Genomic DNA, 21,293 nt, shown 5'->3' with positions numbered 1-21,293 from the left:
AGGATGCCTTTGTCTCTCAAATAGGCTCTGCTGGGCCCCAGTAAAAGGATAAGAAATGTAGTTAATAGCTCAGGAGTGGCCTAATCATCAGCTGCCATTACTGCTCCAATATCAGCAGAGATGACAGACTTATCAATAACAAAGGCCCAGCTGAAGCCTCCACCGCTCTGTCATTTTGATCTTTGCTCCACTAATCAGAGCTTTCATTTGAGCTAAGCACCGGGCAGCACACCTCTCATTCTCTTCATGCTGTGCCAGATATCACTCATCTTTACAAGCCAGTCTATATTCCCTCAACCCCAGGCCACCATTTTCACAAATTGGCTTAATTTCTCAGGCAAATATATGACACATCTGAGAGCTCATTATCCGTGCAATGCAAGTGATTATTGCACTTACTGGTAAAACTCTCTTAGCTTTTGAGGTTTTGCCTTGAATGGCTTTGGTTGGAGTCCAGCTGATTTTTTAAATGAAATGTCAAACTGACTATCATTGTGTTGTATAAATATTTCATAAGCATACTGTGTTTGGTTAATACTACACTTCTAATAACACATAATGATTTTGAGGCATGTTCTTTCATCTTTTTGTTCAATACGTAGCATGGACTGAAGAGTACTTTCATATACCTGTTGTTAAACAAGAATAAGACTTATATTAATAAAAGGCTGTCTATCATCTATATAAAGTAGATGACTCTTATATAGGAAACTGCATATGCTACAGAGGATGATGTATAATATTTTAATTGTAATATACATACTTTAATGCCAATATTTCTCTTGTTCATTCTTCCACAAAATGCTCCTCCATCAAGGAGAAACCTGAGAGGACCAAAGAGGTGCTCCCGCACCTGGACGAGCTGGCCCTTTCATTTACAGTCATGGTGAGGATCAGGCACTGACTGACTCAGACACCTGCTATTGGGAAATATGTTCTCCATCAGTGAGCTATAGACTATTTCTGGACAGGAGCACTGGGAGACCATTGTTCTCCCCAGCACTGACAGCCAAGGTATTCTGGGACTCTTGGCACACATAGACAACAATGTGTTATTCATGTTAAGCTTAAAAATTGGACGTTAGCAAACAAACTGCGTTTAGAGTGGTATTTGTTGATTGCAGCAGAATTGTTTGATGAACATTGCATATTCCAAAGAAAAGGTTCACATATGATGGTTTTTTTTTTTTACAAGACTGCAACTGATGGAACAAAATTAGAGAAATAGAAAGATCAGAATTTTTGTCTTAATAGAGTATATTTACAGAATCACATAAATGTTCTTTTCAGATAAAAAAATAACCACCTATCTTTCATCTTAAACATAGGTCTCCGGCTTAACATAAAACAGTGGACCTCCTTATTCCCTCAGTTTGATACATGATATGTGCTCTTTAAACAAATCATCTGGCCTCTGCTCCTATACAGTCTTATACTAGGGCAAGGAGTTTGGGGATTTTGCAATGTCATCTGGGATTAAAAAGGAGCAGCACATCAGAGCCCTAGGCCACACCACCTGGAGCCCCTATACGATCCCTGGCGCTGCACCACTCAGTACCAGCCCCATTAGCTTACCGCTGAATAAGTCCTGGTCAACCAAATGACACTGAGCTAACAAAGCTCCATTTCAGAAAAGATTACAACTTTAACAGGAAACCCTTTGATTATGAGTTTGTTTGAAATGTTATCAATACCATGATCATTCCTGCGGATCAACAAAACCATCTCTAATCACCATACCTTGGCTGCACCTTCAGTTGTGCATCAATCCCCAGAAAAGAAGAAAAAAAAGAAAATTACGGTGGAGAATAGAGGAGTGACTTGTTTAACAAGAAGCACGTGCAATGACAAAGCGATTCCTTTCTCATCGTTGATCACCCACCTGCACACAGATTAGGTCAGATATTCACCTGAGCTGCCAACCTGTCACTCACACTCAATAAAAAAAAGAAACACACACAGCACACATTCATTTCATGTTAGTGCTCCTCACAGTAGACAGCAGACAAGACTTTACCTGTCTCCTTTACCAACAGAAACACAGATACTATATACACACTGTTTGCAAGCAGCTATTATTCTAACATTAGGTGAAATATAGCCATGAACTTTAATCTCTGGTTGGTCACAATATACACAATTTAATACAATATGCCATTTACAGGTATAACAGTTGGTAAACAAAATGAATGATTATGAAATAAACAATATTGCACACCCTGCTTTTGTGTAGGTGCAAAGTGCTTAAAAAATATTATATTTGTAGTGCTTCATTTTTATATTCAAATGGCAGTCTGCAGTCAACATGAAAGTGCTGCAACAATAAACACGTCTTTGTCTACATTGGGTAATGGCCAAACAACATGAAGCTCAATTTAAGTTGTGTTTTCTTAGGATCCTGCTTGAGGGTTACACTTGCAATAATTTCACATTGTGTTATTCTTGCAGTTTATTCAATTAATGGAAAAAAATATGCAGATAATCTAAAATACGTGTCCACTGTCTGGAGAGAACCTTGGTCTTTCTCATGAAGTTCCTAATTAAACCCTGCTGTGTGTCAAATACTAATCAATCCTGATGCCCAAAGTTAGTTAGTATACATAATTGAGACCAGAACCTGAAAACCCGTACAATAGGGCAATGATTGTGGCAAAAAACACAATGCAGCAGTTGCTATCCAGTTTACACATACAGTTCACCAGCTTTAACATAAACAAGTTAATATTTATTGTATTGAGTATTCTGATTGGTTGGATAACATAAGTTCCTTATAATACTGGTCCAAGCTCAACCTTAAGAGAGTTGTCTATTAGGATGAAAGAGAGGAATGGGACGCAAAAGTTTCATCATCAATTTAGTCTCTGGCGCCCCTTTGTGGTATCTATGCAGAACATACTTAAATCATTTTCGGTTCAGAAAGAAAGAGATTGTGCAACTAATTCGTAAAACTTTAACAAAATACGACAAATGACTTAAAAACTAGAGTATCATGACGAAAGCTTGTCATGAGTGTAGTCCTGACCAATGCCTCCGAGGCTGTAATAGTAACACAACAATCTTTCGTTCTCTCGTACGTGCGTGTGTGTGTGTGGTGGTAGTGGTGGGGGCAGGGGAGGGAGAACAGCTGCACAGGTGCACAGCTGGAAAGTTATAGACCAATGTCATCTCAGATTTTAATGAACATATTTAACTGATAAAATAAGTACCCTAAAGTAAGAGAACACATGCACCAAATACCTAATTAAATTTATTACAAATAATTGTTATTGGCATAAAAGAAAAATGTTTTTAAAAAATAATTTAAAAAAACATACACACCAACATTTAGTGTCCCTTTCACTGTCTGTGTAAAGTGGAAGCAGATGCGACTGACCCAAGTATGCTACCATTCCATGGGTGTAGTCAGTAGATAAGAGTAAGTGTATACGATAACTGTTATCTGTAGAAAAAACAATTTAGAAACCGACTGCAGGGTGCATCACATGTATTTTTGCGCATGTATATGTTCTCCATCACGTCGTATATTCAGAACATAATGTCTTAGTGCATAGCACTTACATGAGCAAGGGAGGGGCTGCCGCAAAACACACCGATAGAATGAATGCAAAGAGCCAAAAGAACACTTCCTGTTGATGCAAAAATTGCAGCAGCAACTGTCTGACACATCTGGACTGGAGAGGGGGGGAGGCCTGGCTGTAGTGTAAGCGAACTACTGAGGGGAATGGACAACATTTCGTGCTAATCTGCAAGACGGTGAGTTTAATGGACTTTTACTTTTGCTTGGACCCATGACCATAATTCGTTTGCAACGTCGGCGAGTATTTGCTCTGACAGTGAAAGCCTAAATGTGACATAATTGTCGGCGACCGTGTGCTAGCAGCCGTACGCTATCTAGCGTTAGCCGCTCTTCAGAGTGGCCGAGATGGGGCGGCTGCAAGCTAAACTAGCGCTAACTGTTAGCATAAGCTAGTTAGCATAGTAACGTCAGCTATTTCATGACAGGCGACATAGTTTGCGCCCCGCGGTCGACATTACTTAGCTACTCGACCAGACAATGGTGGCAAGCCTTGTCACGATCTATGAAAAGCATGAACAACCCACAGAATAATCCACAGCGCGTTAAAAGTGTAAAGTGTGTCTGAAAGTTTCTTTTCTGAAATAATTGCTCGATCGTGGACGAGCTAGTGGAGCTAACGCTGTAGTTAGCGAGACAGTTCGGGGGTTCGGCCCTGTGAACCGATGCAGGTTTTTAACTAACGTAAGTCTACATACAAGTTACAGTAGACATGAAACATGGTGGAAACCACAAACAAAAGCAGGTCGACTGTCAAGCTAACGTTAACATTTGCTGCTAACGTTAACATATGCTGCTCAGCTCGGTGGGGTAGCTCCCACCCGAGCACCGACAACTAGCTTAACTAACGTTAACTACCAACGAAATGTTTAGCAATAAAGTTTCAGACGCCGCACATTTGCTCCCAAAGGTGTCGGCACTGTATGCATGTACTATAAGCTTATCAGTACGTGCTAATGTGTCCGAGTGGCCGTGCACGGTGAGGCTAACACTGGTAAATGCGAGTCTTCGTGTGTGTGAGGTGGTGATACTTGATACAATTATTTATTTGTTTAAACCCACCGATTTTGCAGAGCATTTGTTAGGCTGAAAGATTCACAGCACCAGTAATTGTAATGCTGTCTGCCAACAATGGATGTGCCGGTAAACTAGTTGTACGCGAGGTTAGATGTTATGGCACGGAAGGACAAAGTGCAGGGACCTGGCATGTTATTCTGTGCAACTGGGTTCACCCAGGCTACCGATACTATTTATTCTTAGTTCAGTTACATAGGCTTGTTCTGATATCCAACAATCTTATACGTTTAAAGCTTAGTTTGAGACCAACATTATGCGTCTGTATTCCATGATAATTGCATCTGAACTAGCCTAAATATTTTTACTTTGCGGCACGTGGTAACACAGTGGAGCTGACGACTGCTTTTGCATGAGCCATCATTGTTAATCATCCTTTTTGCACCTATTCAACCATTGGTTTGAACCGCAAGGTGAAATTACTGGTAGTTATTATACAATACAATGCATGCTCAGTTTATACAGTAATCTCTGGTGAAAACAGGACTGTCAGAGACCCACATATCCTGAAAAACCAGGAGAACAGTTGACCAATTTTAGTTTCAACATGCTCATATTTTCCAATGTACTTAATCAGCTGTCAGAGCTCTGCAAAATGGTTAACATTGCCAGGGCAAAATTATGTTTAGGATCATATCAAGTTATGTCTCATGTCTTAATATGTCTTAACTGCTGTTAAAAAATGAATATATATAGACATATATATATATATATATATATATATATATATATATATATATATATATATATATATATATAGATGATATTGTGATATTTAGATGATATGGTGATATTTAGACATAACTTACTTAAAACAGTAAAACTGACACGTAGACGTTTGTAGGGCTATTCCTGCATGTTAGCAACAAACGGTGGCTGCCTCCGTTGAATGATTTTCTACCATTAGCAAAATCTGACCATTTGACAGTAATAAAACCTGTTTTAAGAACATTGGATTTCATGCATCACTGCCGTCTGTAATTCCAACTGTGTGGCTCTAAGGGAAAAGGCCATGTTGCATTTAAGGTGAAAAGGGGAGAAAAGTCACGTTGTGTTGGTTGATAACAACAAACTGCCTCACATGGTTTTGAATAGAAAGGATCTGTCTTGTGTAAAACTCTTCAGAGTTTGTGTTCCTGTGTTTACTTTCGGCAGGCAGCCTTGCAGTCTGAGTAATCTTCTATCTCTACACTTGCAGAAAGGTTGCATTTGCAGTTCTATGTGACATGTTCACATCCTAATTTAAAGCATTGTGTAATTTGCTTAAGGTTAAGGTTCTTATGATGAAGTCATGAATAAAGTTTAATCTTTCATCCATTATTATAGTAATACAATGAGGATCTTTCATTTTTTTGTTGATTTTGGCATCCCTGTAGAGCAGTAGTGTTTCCAAGTACCAGTTCCCCTTTGGGAAACTTATTTTTTTACTGGAGTATACTCTGTCCAGCACAGAGTCCTGATTCTGGTCCTCTCAAGCCTTTCTTCCCTCCTGTGGGCCCAACAATAAAGCCCGGGCTTCCAGCAGCATCGTGTTGGTGTTGGCTCCTAGCGAGGCCAGAAGAGCAGCAGCTGCTGCCGTGTGCTGAGCTCTCCATCTCGGGCCGGAACTCTGACTGTAGGGAAGTTGAATCTTTAGAGGCGTTAATATTACATAAAGACGGTTCCATCACCAGTTTAGCGTAAGTGAAATCAACATTTAAACAATCGAACAATCCTCTCTCCCATCCACATTGTAATTTCAATCCCTTCCAACTGTTTTTTTTCCAGAGACAACAAGAACATGGCATCACATTTACATTACGTTTTAATTTAGCTGACGTTTTTGATCAAAAGCGACTTACAAAAAGTGCATTTAACCATGAGTACTAACTCAAAACAGGGCGACTGTGGTGGTGAGCAGGGTCATGATTCAATCAGATGATCGGCGGTTCGATCCCCGACTGCACCAGCCCATGTGAATGTGTCCTTGAGCAAGACACTTAACCCTATATTGCTCCGGTAGCTGCGCCTACGATGTATGAATGGTTGCTGATACTGATGTGGCACCTTGCATGGTGGCTCCTCTCATCAGTGTGTGAATAGGTGAATGATGTCATGGAGCGCTTTGAGTGGTCGTAAGACGAGAAAAGCGCTTCACAAGTATGGGTCCATTTACCATTTAGATCATCAAGAATCAAAAAATGGCGGATCCTTCTTTGTGATAACCCTATCACACATAATGCTGTTCAGACTTTTTTTTTTTAATACCATGATAGAAACTATACTAAAATACGTAAACAATAGATGTTATATAATTTTCACAAAATATAACGTCACATTGCCCAGCCCTAGGGTGAACTATGGCAGCAGGGTCAGACTACTAGTTTGGATCAGCATACCCTTTCAACGAGTTCCATTTTGCCAATTCTTAGCTTTGAGCAAAACCTTAAAACCAAGAAAACATGACTGTGTGATTATGGAAAGGTACTTCACTGTACAGTACTATGTAATTCTCTTGAGAATTAACATGTTTTTGGAAAAGTATAAAGAAAACTAGGGGCTTATGACACTTGTGTTTAAAAGCATGTGAGTAGGCTGAAATAAAAGGAAAATGTTCTTGTTTTCCAGTTGTTTCTGTAAAAATACTAAATTAACCAAGAAAACTCACCCAAAGGCGACACATACAATATTTAGCACTGAATACGGAGCTCCCAATGTGGCTTAACAATTTTCACAGTGCATTTTATTCTCACACCAGCAATGTTCCTCATATCATACCTTTTCCCTCTTATATCTGAATTTAGTCTATTTTTAGCTTCTTTTTTTGTACTATCTGTTTGAAATGGCTCTACCAACCTTTGCATGTTGAGCAATTCTGCTCTGGGTCTGTTCCGCCCCACAAACTGTTTTTCAAAGTATGTAAAATGCTGCTGATGTTGAAGAACGTATACAATGCTTGCTTGCTGACTATTTTCATTCCCATGTTTTTTTCTTCTACATTTTTTGAGTGACATGCTCAAATTATAGGCTTTAGGTGATGTCTTACCGCCAGAGTTTTGCTGACCACAACTATCACAATGTACTCAGCTTTCTTTATACCTGCCTACCTCAAGCAGCAGTGTTCAAAAAAGGTGTTTTACCACGCAGGCAACTTGGATGGAATTTTTCTTGCTGAGTTTAAACATTTTCAGTTTTTCCCATGTGAGCCAAGCATGTGACCCTCACCCAGCATGTGCATCTCAACTACTGAGCATACATTTTTTGGCTGCCCTTCAACTTGGCTCTATTCAGTATGCATGCGGTTGGCAGCCATTACTGATGTGTTTAGTGTCTGAACATGCTGTATTCGAAGGCTGATAGTGGGGGAGTGATAATAATACACAGTACACCTTCTTACTGATCTTTGTTTTGCTACATCTTTCCCTCTCTTGTGCCAGGATGAGAACATATGGTTTGTAAGACAGGTGTCTTGGCAAGCTTTGGCAATTGGAGAAAGTGTTTACGTAACTAAAGTGCTGATAGTGACTCTGTGCAGAAGATCATGCTGAATTGCCAGGCAGGGGTTGGGAGGGAGGAAGAGCTGCAGAGGGAGAGATGGAAGAAGGGCAGATGGAGTGGGGGGAGATAAGGGTTAAGCTGGAGAACTGACACATGGTTTTGCAACACAGGAGTATTTGCGCTTACACGCAAAGATTCACACAGTAGGTAGAGTAGAATATGATTCACACTACTTTGCGTCTGCTGAGTAGAAAGGGTATATGTCTATTAGTGTTAATGTATCTGCGCAAGTCAGCATACTGTTGTTTGGCGGTAATATGCTGTTACTTGTGAAGCAATGCCTTTCATGGCCGATCTGGGCTGTCACGTCTGTTTCAGTTAAAGCATGAATGTTATGGCTTGTGTGCCATGAAACATCTTAATGCAGGGAGGGGCATTTGGCAGTTGTAATGAAGAGACCAACAAGCATTAGCTACAATTATGCACTTAAATACTGGTTGCATTAGTCATACAGCAGTCATTAATGATTGCTGACTAGGCTGTCAAAATAGACCAAAAAGAACATTTGACTATTAGTTAAAAAAAAGAGAAAACAAACTATGAAAATAATACATTTTGCACGTTATGTCCATGAAACTTTGTCCCAACTGGCCACGAGCAAAGCAGCACTGTCCAGCAGACTATTCTGTGCTGAGCTTTTATCAGATGCCCTGTTTCTATTTATTCTTGTTGATCACTTTGAATAGCTTGCAATGGCTAAAAAAAAAAGAGGAAACAAGGTGGCAGCTGGCTAGAGTGAGATTGCCTGAAAGTTTCCTTCTTGTTGTTGCCTATATATGTAATTATAGTGTTTGGAAAGAGCTTTGTAGGATAATTTATAAGAACGGCATGCTGAACTGCCAAGCAGAACCAGATTTTCTTCTTTCTCTGCCAAATAAGCCTTTACCTTCCAAGGTTTCACTTGTATAAGACTGTTACATTGTGTTCCACCAGTCTTTAACAGTTACATCAACTTACCTCTCAGTTTCCTGTTTTGCAATCATGGTAATTGATCAGTGGCGACTGGTGATTAAAAAAAAAAAAAGATAGGACAGGAGGGAAACCAACCCACAGCATCCTATTATTTTGGACTAGTTGGCTACGTATCTCTACTTTCCTTTTTTCCTCCCCAAAAGAACACATATCCCAGTTTAATCCAGTATACAGTGGGTAGATTGCAAATGAAACAAGAGAACCAGTGGTACATCACATCAGACAAAAATATAACATAATACACAGATATTAAGTGTCTTAAAATAGTATGAGCCAGTCAAGTTCAAAAGTGGGAAAGAGATAACGACACTATTCATACTTTATTATTGACATCCAGAGTGCAATATCATTCCAAATAAAATGTTTATTTCAGATCTATACAATCCATTTATCTTATTTCATTTCTGATATCCAAACTGAAAAAAACATTCCAGATATCCATAATGTAATTTGTAATACTTAAAATATGAACACAACATTTTTTATCGAGCTAAATAGCTCAATATAGCCAACACCAATCAGTCTAAAAAGGCTTTGATTAGACCTGAACTGACCTTGGAGATAGTAAATATTCATGTGTCCTAATTTTGCTAATATAATTGTTTATTTATTGACTACATAGTAAGCTATCTGATATTATATTTTAAACAGCCTACACTAAGGGCAACACACTGACATACATGTTACTGTCAGTATACCCAGACAGAATAATATGTTCACTATAATGTTGGTTACAGTCAAGTTGGTTAACGTGACAGCACAGCGCTTAGCCTAAACTGTTTAGTTTGATGAGGTCCAAAGTCACTCTACGGTTGAGGCGTTCTCTCGTAGAGCTTGTATACATTTACAGTAAAGTTAGTGCTGCGTGCATGTTAGAAGAGCTACAGGCTGGCTTGTGTTCGCCTCCCATGGAATCGTGACCAGGGATTGGACAACCTTTGCGCCAGCATAGTCTGACATCAGAGTTAGCTTTCTGGGTATTTTTATTAGATAAATGTTAGCAAAGGTTTCATTAATAATCAGCCTTGAAGTGCCTTTGTGCGTGATCAAGCCGTGACAAATGATGTGCACTCATTTAAATTTAACTCCAACAAAATGTATCTGACTTGAGATGAGGATGAACTTTATAGGCGACTCAGATGTACTCTATAAAAGGCTTGACATGTTACATTGTCATATATAGTAGCATATAAAATAACCCTGTCATCTTAAACAGCCTACTTTCTCATTTGTCTTATTCATACAAAATAGTAGTTTTCGATAACTGTGAAATCAAAAAAATGCTGCAGTGCATTGCAAATGTGATGTTTCAAAACCTAATGTTTGTATTCCTTTTCTCATCAGGCAGCCAACAAACTGGAGAAACATATCCAAGAAATGGACGACGGCAGCTACATCGAGTTCGATGTGCCGGAGTTCAGTAACACTGTTCTAACCCAGCTCAATGAGCTGCGGCGGCAAGGGAAGCTGTGTGACATCATCGTTCACATTCAGGGCCAGCCATTTCGAGCCCATAAGGCTGTGCTGGCAGCAAGTTCACCCTACTTTCGTGACCACTCAGCTCTCAGCACCATGAGTGGCCTTTCCATTTCGGTCATCAAAAGCCCTGAAGTTTTTGAGCAGCTCCTTTCGTTTTGCTACACAGGTCACATGTCCCTGCAGCTCAAGGACATTATCAGTTTCCTCACTGCTGCCAGCTTTCTGCAGATGCAGACCATCATTGACAAGTGTACCCAAATCCTGGAGAGCATCCACTCCAAGATCAGCCTCCCAGCTGGTGTTTGTAGCCCAGAGAAGGATGACTCGCAGACCAGCGGCAATGGGGTCAATGACAGCAACCTCTTTGTAAACCCTACCCAGATCTCCCCTCCTTACTACTCCCGGCAGACTCAGGCAGTACACGAAGCACGCTTTGAGCTGGTAGGAAAAGGCCGGGGTCGACAGCAGCAAGAGGAAGGCCAGTCAGACCGAGGCAGTAGTGATAGTGTGTCCGAGCATGATGCTCCCTTGGAGGCAGAAACTGAGCAAGTGGAACTGATCGGCAAAGATGGGCAAGTAACAGATGTGCATGTGAAGATAGAGAAGACCGACAGGCCCACTTACTCAGATAGTTCCTCAGCCGGTGATGATGGCTACCATACAGAGTTGGTAGATGGAGAGCAGGTATTGGCTGTTAGTGTGGGTTCTTATGGTCCTGTTATCCAGTCTGCTGCCTATTCTTACTCAGGGCTGTCCTCCCCGTGCTTCGTCAACCTTAGCAACTCCAGTCCTTCTCGCTCCATACTCAGTGGCTACAGAGGTGGACGAGCCAGGGCAAAGCGCCCCCTGGCCATCCCAGCAGGAGTGCTGAGTCATATTAAACCAGGCTCAGATGACAGCGAATCAGCTGTGGGAGCCACAGTGTTGGAGAATGATGTGCGAGAGCGTAGCCTGCGCAGCCAGTGGTACCCCTACAACGAGAGACTCATTTGCATCTACTGTGGAAAGACCTTCAACCAGAAGGGGAGCTTGGATCGTCACATGCGCCTGCACATGGGAATCACCCCATTTGTTTGTAAGTTCTGTGGCAAGAAGTACACAAGGAAAGACCAACTGGAGTACCACATCCGTGGCCACACAGACAACAAGCCCTTCCACTGTCAGATATGTGGCAAATGCTTCCCATTTCAGGGCACCCTTAACCAGCACCTGAGGAAGAAGCACATGGGAGCGTCAGACGGGAGCAACCATATAGACTCTTCAGATACAACGGAGAAAAGCTCAGGTCAGAAGGACCAAGTGGATACGACTGAGGTGATGGCCTTTGAAGCGCAATATGCAGAAGAGGCACCAGCCCCTGATATGGAGGAGAGTTCAAAATGCAGTCCAGAGGAGGCTCAAGCATCAAGATGTGATTTTTAGCTCCGCTTCAGCTTAAGGAAGCGTTAAGAAATGTTTATCTTAACTCAACTTAAAGGACTTTTTTTTCTTTTTGAATCGGCTCCCTCTCTTATAGACATTTCTTGCATCAAGGGTTCCTGTCAATTATGTGAAAGTTAGATGTTGAATGCCGAGAGTAAATGGGTGCTTTATAGAAATTTGATTATTTCAAGCAAAGGGAGTAACAACTTACTATTTTTTGCGGAGGTCACAATAATCAAGACCCCCTGATTGATTTATCTTTTTATCTTTCCATGTTTTTTAAAACATATTTACAGAGTTATATAGGCATGTTGCAATAATTGATAATGTGAAAGCTCTGGTAAGATGCTTGTCATATCACCTTTTTACCTGACCTGTTTTTGCACATGTGGCCACAGGAGGTCACTTACTCACAAGGAATGATTTTTCTGCCAGTGCAAAGCTTCGTGCGACATATCCGTTCAATACCTCATGATGCAACTACATACTCATAACAGACAGTATTTTAACTTAAATGAAACTCACCAGGTTCTACCTCATAGCCAAGAACCTACTAGGCACAGATACGTTCACCGTTTGAAATCCGTTTTTGGTTGTATGTGCATTATCTTATTGCCAAACCCTGTAAAGAATATTCTTTCAACACAAAGCCTTGATACTTAGGGGAAATATTCCTTGCTGATTGTATGGATCAGGGACATAGTTCTTGAAACATGTTTCATGGTCAGCCAGGATTAAGAAGGTGCTATGTTTAGAGTTCATAACATTTGCTAGCTTTCTTGTGTTTGTTTTTGGCAGATGCAGACAATAGAGTAAGAAAATGTCCCTGCATATATTTTGCTGTCTTATACAATTTGTTCAACACACAACACTCAAGAATTTTGTCTCTTATCACTACTGGAGATTTCTCTCTCTTAGCCAAAGTGTGGTTCTAGATACTGTCATCCATGTAATGGGTGAATTACGTACAGCCGTGAAGTCATTTTATTCCTCTATACTCTGATGGCAGACTTATACTGAAATATTGTATGTGTAAATTGTTTAGTCCTGAGGTAGGCTTTTAGGTTAATACTCAGCGTCTGTTGAAGACAGGAGTCCTCATTGTTAACTCGGCACAATAAGAACAGCTCTGTATCTGTTCACATATATCAATATAGTATACTAGTCTGAATAATATGCAAATAGAAAGAACAAAGGAATCTCAGCCATTTTAACATGGTTTTTCTTCCATTATCTGAAAGAGCTATTGGTTTGTCTCCTTTTTTCCTTCTGTCCTACCTTTCTAGGATGGGACGATTGATCTGTGATCTTTGTTCTCTGCATCGGTTGGGGTTAAATACAGACTTGGAACACGTTATCCTCATTTGTCGATCCTACTTTATGATGGTGACATAGACTGGGGATAGACTAAGGCTAATAGGTAAATGTTGTTAGCGATAGCTGGTGATCCAAAGTATTCATGCACTTTGCAGAGTTGAGTGGGCGAGATGGGTGTTAAATTCTGTCTTAATACCAATGCAGTAGTATCAGGAGAGTACTCGCTTCACAGCAGTGATCTTGCTTCTGAGTAAAAATGTTGTGAACTTTGATGAGACTCAGTAATCACGTGAATACTATTGGCTTCAAGTCATACATGTTGGAAAGCTTTTCAGCGATGCTGTTTGAACCGCGAGGATCAGGGACGAGGGTGTTGTTAGTATATAGAGATGTGGGTTTAATTCCATTGTGATTTCAAGGAATCTGCTTTCACAGTAAATACAAAAAGGCACTTACAAGGCCTGAATGGTTATCTTGTGATATTTAAGAAATGTAAAGCTCTGCTGGGTGGTCCTCTTTGTCCTATCCTGCTTTCTTATCGGCCATCCAGCTGTTTAATACCTTTTTTTGAAGAGCACCTGCTATATGCTTGTATTTTGTCCAACCTGGTCCATGCTGAATTTGTGTCAATGCATTGGGTTATATTATTTTTTCGTTTCCATATAATTTTCTACTTTGTGTGCATTTGGAAGGGGTATATTGTGTTTCGTTGCTTATGTCGATTGTCGAGAGCGCAGTCCCTTTTATTCCACTGAATGTGCGGTCATTGTCTTCACTCATTGACAGCTAAGAAAGCAAACCAAAATGTAGGGAAATTTTGCAAAAATCTGTATATCTTGCTTTTCCTTATCTTTGTATGTAAGGATTATCACACCAATACTTTTGGTCTTCACACCCACAGTCTGTCAACCTGTACAGTAAAATGTTTCCTACGTTTTTTTTCTTTCTTTTTTCTGTGACCGCTGATGTGGTGTGCAGGTTTGGCCGCTGATCTGGCCTCACCAAAATCAGTAGCTGACTAATTTGAATCTGCCTCTGATGATTCTTGCCCTTCACCTAGAAAAAAGGATGGCATGCATACCTGTTCGTTATGTTTTGTGAGTGAAGGGTACAAACTGCTAAAAGGACTTCGTGCCAAGAGTTCACACCAAAGACTAGGTGATTTTTAACCATACATTTTGACTGTATAGCATAATTAAATGCTCATTTGGAAGACTAGGTTCTTAATTTAACGTAGAACTAGTTCATTGCTATTTGTAAGGAATGTACGTTTCCCAGCTTTATAACAATCACTTGTGTAAAATTTGAACAATTTGCTAAGAAGACATTAAGAAGTGAAGTCATAAATAACATAATATATTAAGCCATACAAAAGTTGAAAATATAAAAGGTGTGCAATAGGTATTGTAATTGTTTAAAGCCAATGTAAACAAAAGAGAGAAAATACTTTACAAAAAGTGGCATCTTGAACTTAGTGCCTTGCCACAAGCTTTACATTTTAGATTCTGGCACTTAGATTCCTGTGCCTCTTTCCTTTTGTAATGGATTGAATAGAGAGATTCTGATCGAATATGGCCACATGTTTTATTGTAAAGTGTTACTGAGGATGAATACAAATGAATCCATCTCATTCTTGTCCATTATGTTGTTTTTTCAGCTCAAGTCCTGCTCCCTCGTTTTTGCATTTTATCATTTGATCTGTTTTTTGTTTTTTTGTTTATTGTCACAGAATGATTTTTATGGTTTAACAGATTTTGTAGCAATTGATTACAATCAAATGAGGCCGACTTGTCGCCCCATGTTCAGAGACTACACTGTATCCCTCCTCTCCGACCACGGAGGACAATCGTAACAATGTACGGTAGTTTAAGGCATTACAATGTCGGAAGGGGATGCACGAGGAACACACATCTACTTCCTCTCTGTTCTCTCAAAGCATCTGTCAGTGGAACAGCTGCTTGCGTATTTAGCAGATAATAAACTGAATATTGGGGAGAAAATCAGAAGAAGCGTACCCCCATGTACTGTAGCTGAATTGCACGTTGCTCAATCACAAAATTGTATGAAATTGCCAATGGATAATTCTGTAACTTTATTTTTGTATTTGTCATCAATTGTGCACTTATTTTTTGTTTGTTTTGTTTTAGTAAATGCTAATTCCATCCGGGAAATCTAGTTTATCTATGTAGTTACCCTTAAGATATTCAGCTATAACGGCTTCAATTACTTTGGGAGGGACTTTTTCCCTTTAAATGGTGCTTTTAAACTCGTCTGATTTTTTTTTTAAACAAGTCCATGTAATCATCATAGGTGAATAGAGGGGAAATTGTTTTAATGCTTTTCATGAACTATAGTTTCTTATGTGATACACACCTACACAAACAACTGAACTCAACACACTCAAATCAACTTTGTCACCTCTTAGTTCCACTAGTTTAAGAAGAACAGGAGATGCATTATGGGCCACAAGTAATCAAAAGGAAGTGTTTACAGGGAAGGCTGTCAGACTACTTTTTGAAATTGCAGCTCGTCCTATTCTTTTTATAATAAACTCACTTCAGGTAGTTTACAAACACTGATACAGGCTTAGAAAAAAATCTTAAGTCTTCCATAGCTTTTCTGTCAGTTTCTGTCCACTGTGTATTATAAGAAAAAGCAATAACCTTTTTAAAAGCGGTGTATTGGGATCATCAAGCCTATTGAAATATTGGCCTGTCATAAAACAAACAAACTGAATGTCAGGGAGCCGTTGAATGAAAATAGGACCAGGACAATTTGATATTGATTTATTTTTTATATATTTTCTGAAACTTTGGACAGGTTGACTTTCCTCTTCAGAAAAGAATATCTGTAAATGGAAAAAGTGGCGTTGCCTGCCGGTGTTCTAAATGCTCATCAAAATCCAGTGGTAGTCAGTGAACGGCAACGCAAGGACTGAGCGTGGTTCAGTCATCAAACCCAGTGGCACTGTTCAGAGTTGCACCTCCAGCTGTGTCAAATGATCAAAGGGATGTTGGGCTATACAGCCACTGTTTGGGAGCGGGCTGTCTGTTGTCATGTCGAGGTTCAGTGGTTTCCTTTTGGCTCCGCGGCACTGAGACTGTAGTTGTAGTTGTTCTGGTCAAGGGGCACGCTTTCAGTCAAGCTATTGTTCCTTTTACTTTTACAACTGCCTAAACTCTGCACTATAATGTCTCTGGCTCATATGTATTTGGTGACGAGGCAAAAAAACAAACTTAGAACTCAGGGTATAGAGTGTTAAAAGTGGTCTCATTGGACATACTGCTTATGTCTATAGTATAATTGTGCACTTCTCTTCAGGTGGGAAGACAACTCCTCAGTCAATGGTTCCCAAACCATCTGCCTCAAGGTGTCAATGAGCCCAAACCTTCCACAGAGCTGAACCTTGAGGAGACCATGAACCGAGTATGATAGCAGAAAAGCCCCAACTCCTGTTTTGTCCACTCTACACACAACCTCACAACCCAACTGTGAACCTCAGAACTCTACTGTTTTGTACATCTATGAAGTAAATGAAGCTAGCTAGAGCTGATTAGTTGTATCGATTGCCATTTATGAATTTATTTTATAGCATGAAATAAAATATATTTATTCAAATTATATATTTTACTCATAATCATTCTGTGCTGCTTTGTTTTGGTTTTTAAGCTTGTAAATTGCTTTTTTATTGTATAAAAAATGTCAATAGAATAATGCGTTTGTAAAATAAAGACGCTCATTTGGCTACGATTTGTCTTTTGTGTTTCTCAAAAATGTATTTATTTATTTTTATATATTTATATGTGTAAGCAAACTTAAATGAGCCAAAACAAGCAAACAAAATAGACTGTAACAGTCATTCATTTTGTCAGTGGTATTTTGTATAATGTGTTGGACAACAAGACATCTAAAATATTGTCCAGTGTGTTTCTGGCATACATAAACACCATCTGGGGGAATATCTGATGTATGTGCACCTTTGGCCCTCCAGAGGGAGCTGGAGCTTAATTAATACATCTGGGAGAGGTTGCTCTTTAGTGCCAACAGCTCTGCAATGTAATGTAAATAAGAAGATTCAAAATGTTATACATGATAGGTTACTGGTTTAGAAATTGAGTTATCCACATTTTGTTTTGAAAATTAACAAACAGATAATACCTTTTTCAATTGTACGTTCTGCTCTGGTCCCTACAACAACAAAAAAATTCAAAGGGAGAAGTATATTCATTAACTGTCACAGCTGTGCAACAGCCTCCCCTCGTGGTAACACTGTCTTTAAGTTTATTCAAAAAGTAAAACCATCATTGAGCTAAATGACTAATAAACTACTAAATCTGCCAGTGATGTGCTTCACTGACATTTTCTTGAAATAGTGTGTAACTATTCTTTCCGACTGCATATTGCAGTTTGTCACCAAGTTTATTGAAAAAGAAATCCAATGTTTACACCCAAACATTTTTTAAAATACATTGTCACTTGATCAGTACCAACATAATACTTGGCAAATGGTAAATAAGCATCACTATTTGCTTAAAATGGTAATGACGTGAATTGTTTAAGCATTATAATCCTAAAATAATCAACGCGATTGCCCTGTTCCGTAGAGTTTGAGAATAAAAAGAGCCACAGTATGCAACGCCAGGAAACCTGAGGTTGTCACATTTCCACAAGATTATTTTACTGCATTCTATGGTTATGATGTATTGGGGATTTCTAAAATAAACTTTAACAGAGTACTTTATTTTTGATACTTTTATTATCAGCCATTATTTTGTTAGTGGAGTTTTGCAACTAACTCACAGGCGGTGGATCCTTCAATTGTGTTCAGTCTGTCTTATGCAGCAATACAGAGACAAAGCTCCAACCTGGTGATATGTTTTCCCTATAGCAGCTTCTCCTGGCTGCTGTATGTGGAGTGCTGCTGTACTAAAGTTGAGGTGCCTTGTAATTTGATAATGTGACCCATTAGTTAACTCAATCTAAAATGCGAGCAAAATGTCTATCCATAGCTTACTTTCCCTTTAGGATGTAGGTATCGGAAAAAGATGGAGTCCTTAAATATTGTTCCATACCAGTATATTATTTGACATCATTGTAATAGGGCTGATGTAGAAGCAATTGGCCAAGCAGGCCAGTTATGCTCCATATGATATAGTTATCTTATGGAGCATAATTGGCCTGCTTGACTGTTTTGTATTGCTCTGTTCCCTGAATGAGATAACGCTGCCACGTTACAATGGATTTGGGAGTCAGGAGTGCAGCTTGTGGGGAAGAAGAGGAAAACAGGTGAAAGGTTCACCTACACAAGATGAAAATACCGTCATGTGGTTTTAAGGCTTGTTGGAGGAATTCCTTCAAGGCGAGGAGCCACTGGAAACTGTATCTAAACCAGAAGAGTGCGAACACTGCCGTTTCAGAAAGACCACTGCCACGCCCCTTCAGGATACCTGGGAGGTCCTAAAAGGTCTTGTGTATACGTGAACACAGACTATGGATGATTCTTTCACCCCATGGTCACCAACGTATATTGGACCCATTTTTTGTAAGCCACATTTATTCCATAACCTTTGCCCTTTGTCTCTCCAGGAGATGCTGACGCTTTTTCCCGTGTCCAATTCCGTGGCGGTGCTCTAGAAACTGGTGGAGTTGAACTCAGGCGCAGTGCCTTTCAAACCAAGCTCTAACCATAATGCTCAGCAGAACTATTCTTTTTATGTATTTTGCATGTTGGACCACTTCCAACCAACTCTCAATCACTCAACACTGGAAAAACTATTAATTTGCCACAACCTTTCAGCATGACAGCGTCGTCTGCACATTGTGGATGTATAAATCAATGTGTAAAAGCCACGGATTTCCCCCTTCAGCAGAGCTGCATTTTCACCTCAGGTTTTCACCTTTATGTCTGAGCGTCTTATCTTCGTGAGCTATTCATGAAGTCCATAAATCCTTTGTTTGTTCTAAGTTTTGTTCTTCACGCTACTGAGGAGTAAAGTCTGAGTATCTCAAGACATTTAGACATCAGCCCATCTTGCTGACTGTGGAATGCTTTCCTTATTGAGTTCACTGTTCTTTGCATTTTAGTCTGTTATTTTGGTTTCATCTGCTGTTTTCTTGCAAGTTCCTTATTTCTGTTATTTCTGCAACCTGAGCTTCCCATTGCTACCAGCAACTCAACACATCTTCCATCACAGGCTAAACACTCATGTTAATAATTCAAATATATATATATATATATATATATATATATATATATATATATATATATATATATATATATATATATATATATATATATATATATATATATATAACCCTTCGTCTCTTATTGTTGCTAAATGTAGCACTTGAAGCATGGTGAGGCAGAGCCTTACCTGGCATAATGAAAAGTAAAACACTAATAATGATAAAATACATCAATAGTCTTGCTATAAATATAATTTATGTATGATTCCAATCATTTCAAGCATTTTTATAATCAAAAACGCTGAATTTGTGCCTGTTCAATCAGAGAGGAGACACACAAGGTGAGGCAGCAAGAGTTTGCGATCCCTCAGAAACTGGTTTGTAGACACTTATATTATATGTCCTTTTTTCCATAGAATATGTAATGTATTTCACATATGTGTCTTGCAGATCTGAAATAAAACTGCAGTAAAAAAAGGTTTTTTAAAAGTTAAACAAAAAGACGATAAGGAGGACTTTTCATCAAAGTCAGAGATTTTTGTCTCGAAGGATAGAATGAGTGTAAATTGTGGATTTGATGATAAATTAAAAACACATGAAGAGTGCAGAGGAATTGTGCTCTTTCTCTGACCTATGTGTGTGCAAAGAATGCTGGTATGAAATATGAAAAATAACCAGTAGTTGATGTGCAAGCCGTCAATTGAATGGTGATTTAAGCTTCTCTATTGGGTTCATATAGCGAGCATGACATTTTACCAACCATAGCCAAGAGGAAGAGGAATATCTGTCAGATTCTGAGGAACCCCTAATTTTCTCATGTTGTTCATATTTTCCTTCATTAAAGCTGACTCAATCTTTGAGTTGATCCACGCTGCAGTCATTTTGACTCACAGGCAAGTAGCCTAATGATTTAGAGGCTGTTGGTTTGGCTGTTTCTCTGTTGCGTTGTTAGACCTCAGCTCGTGTCAAACTAAGTTTGTATGTGAGCGTTTGTGTCCTCCGTCTGTGTTCATACACAGAGCAGAGGGACGCAAATGCAGAGAGTTTTTAATGGTCACAGGCTGAGATTTTTGTCTCAGAGTAAGGATACCTCGCTAACAACATTTTGTTGACAAAGTGGAACGCTGTAACACTGGAAGAGCCACAGTAATACTTTACAAAATACAAATTTCCGTAGTGCTAAGGAAAATTCCTGTCATCCATCCTTGAGAGATTTCCTGCAAGTTCCCTGCAGAGTACTCACAGACGTTTTGGAAGAACATTAAAACAATGGTCATGGCATGTGGCCGTAAAGTTATAAGCAAATCTGCACATCTCCACAGTTGGAATTTTGTTCAAAAACTGAGCTTTTGGAAAACAAAAAAAAAATCCCACGTTCAATTGTTCCACTATTTAAGTGGTAAACAATGAAGTGACTATTTTCCCAAAGAGAAGCCCCACCACATTATTATGTGTTTCTATTTTTAAGGATCTCTTAATAACTCCCATATGCATCACAATAATTTGAGCAGTAATTGGGAGTCGTTTGAAAAAATTACTTGGGAAAAGAAGTCGGTTACCTTTTATTGTGGAACATTTTGTTGATTCTCACTATGTAGTACGCCAGAGTTGTGATTTTGCTGACTTGCAGTGGGACAGTGACAATGATAGGTTGTGCTCAAGAAGGAGTTTTGTCACCTTTGTGGAATGTCAAGATGTGACAGAGACAGATTGCAGAGCTGTGGTACATCCG

The 21,293-nt window shown here is 39.4% G+C and overlaps 1 protein-coding gene across 1 annotated transcript; it reads left to right on the top strand.

The window, feature by feature from the left end:
- The first annotated feature begins 3,622 nt into the window (after window positions 1-3,622).
- Window positions 3,623-17,035, top strand: zbtb34 (zinc finger and BTB domain containing 34). The gene is made up of 2 exons (XM_068566500.1): window positions 3,623-3,753; window positions 10,502-17,035. Exon 2 carries the CDS (start codon window positions 10,535-10,537, stop codon window positions 12,056-12,058), a length of 1,524 nt encoding a protein of 507 aa, XP_068422601.1. The 5' UTR covers window positions 3,623-3,753; window positions 10,502-10,534; the 3' UTR covers window positions 12,059-17,035.
- Window positions 17,036-21,293: the final 4,258 nt, after the last annotated feature.

The sequence above is a fragment of the Clinocottus analis genome, unplaced genomic scaffold, assembly GCF_023055335.1.
Source record: "Clinocottus analis isolate CAN_PGR_092001 unplaced genomic scaffold, fCliAna1.0.p SCAF_7, whole genome shotgun sequence".
NCBI lineage: Eukaryota > Metazoa > Chordata > Actinopteri > Perciformes > Cottidae > Clinocottus > Clinocottus analis.
Note: the sequence above shows the minus strand (reverse complement) of the source record. Positions and strands in the feature narration are given on the sequence as shown.

Coding starts and splice junctions, on each gene's coding strand:
- zbtb34 (XM_068566500.1), top strand. CDS start 10,535: ATGGACGACGGCAGCTACATCGAGTTCGATGTGCCGGAGTTCAGTAAC.